The 6,000-nt window shown below is 38.5% G+C and overlaps 1 protein-coding gene across 1 annotated transcript in view; it reads left to right on the forward strand.

Annotated features, from left to right (window-relative positions):
- The window catches only part of LOC106937007 (excitatory amino acid transporter 5-like), a 39,251-nt gene that overhangs the window by 27,460 nt on the left and 5,791 nt on the right, over positions 1–6,000 (forward strand). The window contains exon 3 of the mRNA XM_015018295.1: positions 2,696–2,911. Within this exon, the coding sequence (XP_014873781.1) occupies positions 2,696–2,911 (216 nt within the window). The remainder of the gene's footprint in view (positions 1–2,695; positions 2,912–6,000) is intronic.

Here is a 6,000-nt window from a genome sequence, read left to right on the forward strand (position 1 = left end):
TAGAAATGTGATTCATGCCTCAGTGCAAAAATATTTAATTACAGCCTTGACTCTAAGGAAATCTAACTTTTGCATTCAGTAATAAAAGCTGGCGATGTGTGCCATTATTATTATTACTATCACCAACAATGCTTCAAATGTCTCCATTCAAGTTTTTTCAAAGCAAAACAGTAGGTCTGCATTTTAAGATGCCTAACAGTCAGATACTGATTCAGATGTTCATAAAGAGAATCGCTAAACAGAACCCAAGAAAAAGATCCACTGAAAATTCTACAAATTCTAATCGCTTCAGTTCAGTCATGAAAGAAACATTAAAGTCTCGCTCTGAGTCATATGTTTAAGCAGCTCAGGTTGTGAACCAACACAGCAGGAATGTTGGAGCAATGTAAGAATTCTTTCATTCATCTTCAGCATCCTCATTCTTCTGTTACTGAGATGTCAAAACAAACACCTGCTTATTCATTTTTAGGTTTCTGCTAAAACGTGAATTTTTCTCGAATGAGAAACCTATTGATTCACTGAAGTGGGTGAACGCAGTGATTTCAGTCACACTGGCTCCTTTCCCATTAGCCGTGGGTTTGCGCTAATTGAAATTACAACAATAAATTCACTCAATGGAAACTCACACTTTTGATAAAGTTTTTTTATGAAAAAAAAAAATTGATTAAAAAAAGCAGTAGTTTTTCAGCCTTATCAGAAGATATGTATAGTATTTCGCAAATCTGCAATGAAAATTTTTTTCCACGTCACACGAGTCACTTGATCAACAACTGGATGTGAAGGAGCTTATTCATGAGTGATTTTAATTTTGTTCCTTATTCATCTTGAGGAAGAACTACAATTGCAAAACTGTGTTTTTTCAACATCAGCAGAATATAGAAAAAGATTTGAGGATATTTTGTAATGGAAACACAGCTGCTGTGACTGGAGCCAGATCTGAAAGGGAAATTCGGCAGAGATTTAAAAACAACAAAAAAAAGATGGCGGAGGATTTACCTGCTCTAGGTTATCCAATCAAAGTTGTAAAGCTAACAGGATAAGGTCATGTGTCACGCTACGTTTGCAGTTGGATTGTTTGAATTGGAGGCAGAACTATGAGCAACTTCCTTGAGTGACATCATGGAAAAGTCTAGAGAAATCAGACAAGATATTTGGTAAAGAATTATGGACCTTCACAGTCTGGTTCAGCCTTCAATACCACTGAAGGCTCCACATATAGATGTTCAAACTGAAGCATAAACAATATTGGATGACCTAGTCGTCATAGTGTTAAGGATGAAATGTGTTCTGAGTCAAAGAGTGTGAAAATGTGAAATGTGTGAATCATCAGCAAAACAAAAGCAATAGAACTTGTGAAGATGCACAATGAAGCCGATAGAAAACTTTACTTTTCCTAATCGGAGAACTAAACAACCTTAGGTGACCTCTTGTCCTTGCAAATCAGCTGATGTCCTCAGGGTTTCCTACTTCATGTTCAAGTCCAACACTAAACCCCGTTGACCAACATAAAAAAAAAAAAAAAAATCTAATTCCAGTTCGGTCTGTCAGGATCATGACAGCAGAAATCTGAGATATTGCCACCTCTCTCTGGTGCTGTGTTACGTGACGATGTTTTGTCTGAAACATAAAGAACCTGATGCAGAAATCAGAAGACGACTTGCAAACACTTTTAACTCTGCACATATTTTTAATCAGCCAGACGTCATTTGTTCCCTATCGCAAAAAGAAACAATATCTTTACAAAAACTCATCAGCATGTGGTTCTGATTTTTAATGACTTCTTAGTCAACAAGGACGGCATGACCTTACACATTCATCTTGAGGAAGGACTGACTTAATTGAAAATGTCACTTTTATTTTACAAAAATGATCCTGGGATACGCAGCTGAAAAAGCTACTGCCTGAATCAATCATTTAGAAGACGATAGAGTTCAACTGTGGAGCTATTTCTTTTTTTTTTTTTTTTTTGTGGCTCTAGTTGCTTTTTTTACAGGACAAAGGAAAAGGGTGAAGAAATAAGACGTTCAGCAGACGTCAGGAATCAAACCTGAGTCGGAGGTCTGAGTGGGAGCCCACTCTCCACCTCCACTCCACCTCCCAAACTCAGTTTGATTTAGAGAAATGTTATTTGTCACAGAAAATTATTGACCATGACAAAGTAGTTAATTAAAAGCAGTGCCGCTTTCAGTATAAATTTATTTTGACATTTAAAATGCAACTTACGTTTGCTCCATTTATGACAAAAAACAAAATCTTTATTAACAAGTCCATATATGAAGAGCGGGTTTCATAAAACACTCCAACACATAGAGCTTTGCACAACTGAAATCCACAAGTAAATAATTCATTTTTAAAATATAAATACAGCAGTAACATGCAGTGTTGTACACTGCATTTGTGTGGGGAAAATAAAAAGACGAAATTGAGGACGAATTTCTGAAAACTAAATAAAAAAATGCAAAATTCAAAGAGGACTTAAAAGATAAAATGGTTCTGTTATTCAAAATGAAATGAATGATAAATTCTATTTATCTGTGAATAGCTAAAGCCCTGTACACTTTCAGAGTTTACAAAAGCTCAATTTGCTTGAAATCAGCAAGAAGAAATATGTATTTGAACAACAGCAAACAGCATTTTATTACGGATTCTGTGAAACATGAACAAATGAAAAACATCCAACTCTTCTTTCTTTCAGCTTGATGTCTGGACTGGCGGCTCTCGATGCCAAGTGCTCCAGCCGGCTCGGCCTGATCACCGTGTCGTATTATCTCTGGACCACGTTTGTGGCTGTGATCGTGGGGATCATGATGGTGTCCATCATCCACCCGGGCGGCGCGGCCCAGAAGGAGGACTCTGAGGACAGCGGGAAGCACATCATGAGTTCTGCCGACGCTCTGCTGGATCTAATCCGGTAAGACGCCAACAGTCTGAGCTCCAGAATGACATCACGGGCCGATGGGAGAGCAGAGACGCAGACCTGACAGCATCAGAACCGAAGAGGCGCTTTTTTCTCCGTTATTCCAACGGGGTGACAGGCCCTGCTGGTGGTGTGTGATTGATTCACATTAGCAGGAGGAACACAAAGCAGGGAACAAGTAATGCTTGACAGAGCAGAGGCAAATCAGTGTTCTCAAAGCAAAAATCATTAAGTACAAGCAGCATGCAGGCTGCTGCGGTGAGCTTCAGATTGATACTGGCAGGAAAACTGTCTCCACTTCTTATCCGGAGGACGAAACCTACGGAATGAGTGTTTAAGGGGATGAAACGTGGGCACTGACTGAACGGATCTGAGCACACATTTCTAGAGAGCTGGTGGATTCAGTCCTAAGTTATTTACTGGAGCAACTGCTGTTCAGTGGAAGAATTCAGAAAATTGTCAGTTTGATTCATTTTTCCTCCCCTGGCACCCATAGAGGTAACCTCTGAGCAAGGCATTTATCCACCAGTTACCTATCAATCTACACACAGCCACCTGAACAACGAACCAGGAAGAAGAACTGCTCTGTTCTCCTATCATTTGAACCAAAGAAATCTGAGCATTCAGTATATTGTGATAAATTTACAAAGTCTGAAAAACTGCTGCTTTTGAATTCTTCCATAGCAGCACAGTAGAATAGAATAGAATAGAATAGAATAGAATAGAATAGAATAGAATAGAATAGAATAGAATGTGTTTGTTTGTTGACAAACCACTCCATCTAAGGTATTAAATATCAATCATATAAGTATAAGAGATATATGCTAAGAGTAATGAGGTAATTTAAGGTATAACAAGCATGCACATGCAAATATGAGATCTATAGATAGTCTATAAATGAGTGCAGAGAAAATTAGAATGAAGTTACTCAGACATTTACACTGTAAAACCCACTGGCTACAGGAAGAAATGATTATGTGTGTCATTGCACTATATCCTTACAGCAATAATATTTATTTATTTATTTTTTTCTAATATATATATTTAAGAAAAGCGAAACGATAATGATGATTTGGGTAAAATCCCAGCTTGGACTCTTTCTGCATTGGCTTTGTGAGTCTTTTCTCTTTTCTGTGGATGTTCTGGTTCTATCAGATGTGCTTTTGTCCAACTCACTGCATAAAAGTAACTGTAATTTAGTGCAGCTCATAAGAAGCATTTCTTCTTTTTTGCCTCTGATGTACGAGTCTGTAGAAGCGCAGATCCAAATGTCTTCTTAAACCATCTATTTCATGGAGAAATCATAAAATGCACAGTAACTGTGGAAGGTGAAATCTATCGGGTCAGATGATCTCCAAACAAGCTATGTCCAATCTCAGGAAACTTCCACAGGGTTAAAAAACAAAACTCTGGATATTTAATTAGTGAATAATTAATGAGTCGGCCTCACCGAGGCTCTGAGCTTTTAATGCATATTTCTCAGGTTTTGGTTGCAAATTTGACTCAACACAACATGAACGTTTGAAACTAATAATATTCAAGGTGCATCCGCTGAATGAGCCTCCACTCACAGACCAGTTAGCATTAGCTGCTGTTTAGTTACTGTTTCTCTGGCATGTTCAACACCTCGTCTTCTACATTTGTCTTTCTTTGTCAGTCTGACAAGAACAACCAACATGTCAGTACGCACGGCCCAGTCCATGGATATGCTGTCATCTCCTCCGCTCCCAACTCACGATGTAAAACCATAACAAACCATGCTAGTGTCCTTCAAACCAAAATCTTGAGTCTGTTAAAAACTCATGGTTCATCATGAAAAACAGGAAATCCGCTGAGTTTTCAACCCCCTCAGCTGATTTTATCAGCCAAACTATTTCTACCTGTGGGAATTTCACCAAACACGAAGTAGAAACAAGGAAGATCAAGGCCGTTGCTTCCTTCCCCCAGGAGAGTTAGCTATATGGATTTGATCATCTTACCAAAGGATCATGGGAGCCTCATTGACCACTCTAAATCCCTGCCACTACTTGCTTGTGTTACTGCTTCCGTTGCCACATCAGAGATTGTCCCTAAATATATTTTTTATTGTCTTACATTAATCTGCGTGAGCTCACCATCAATACAGCAATAAAGATTAAGGACGGCTGTCTGAGACATGTAAGGAGAAATCCATGAGGGCATTACTGTCCATCTGCAGTGTGCTTAAGAACACATGGATAAACCACAAGGCAGATGGAGCTGCATGTTGATGGAGCATGAGATCATATTTAGGGCTCCTGTTGGCAGTAAAAACCAGTTTGTTTCTAATAAGATTCTTTTGAATTAACAGAAGAAATACTGGTCGCTCACTATGCACGTTTGATGCACACATGATGACAATTAAAGAAAATTAGCACTTTGTAGATAATACTGATAAATGAAACACTCCATGAGGCCATTAGTGTTTTTTTAACAACCTGTTTAAGAAAATTGACAAAAGGAAATAAATATTCACTACAGCGACAAAATTATTCACTTTTCTGCCTTCAAACTTGCACAACCTTAAGTGACATTCTTAATACCTAGGGTTGAATTTGATGTTGGCCCATCCATCCCTGAGGTTTAGAAGTTTATTCATGAGAATATCTGACCGATCTGTCAGATCAGATACTGATGCTGGACAGGAAGGCCTCCATTTGAAATGATCCAGAAGGTAATTTGTCAGACTAAGGTCCAAACCCTGAGCAGACCAGTCAGTCCTTATTGAACTTGACTTTGCATCCTGGTGTGCAGTCATGTTGAGGCAGAAAGGGGCCATCCTTACATCCTTAAACTGTTCCCATGACGATAAGAACAAGATATCTCAGTATGTTGAAGCACTGAAGGTTCCTTTTTCCTGAAACTTCTAAAAAGCTTGTAATCCTCCCTCTGGACCAAACTTTACACTTGACACAGCACACTCAGTCATACCGTTCTTCTACTCATCCATCTGCCTGCCAGAGAGGTGAAATGTCTCCACTGCTTTAAAGTATAGCTGACATAACTAACAGTTGACTGTGAAATATTTATGAAAACAGAAAGACATTGAAACTGATATATATATA

This window comes from Poecilia latipinna, unplaced genomic scaffold, assembly GCF_001443285.1.
Source record: "Poecilia latipinna isolate Pla-1442-1.1 unplaced genomic scaffold, P_latipinna-1.0 Scaffold2262, whole genome shotgun sequence".
NCBI lineage: Eukaryota > Metazoa > Chordata > Actinopteri > Cyprinodontiformes > Poeciliidae > Poecilia > Poecilia latipinna.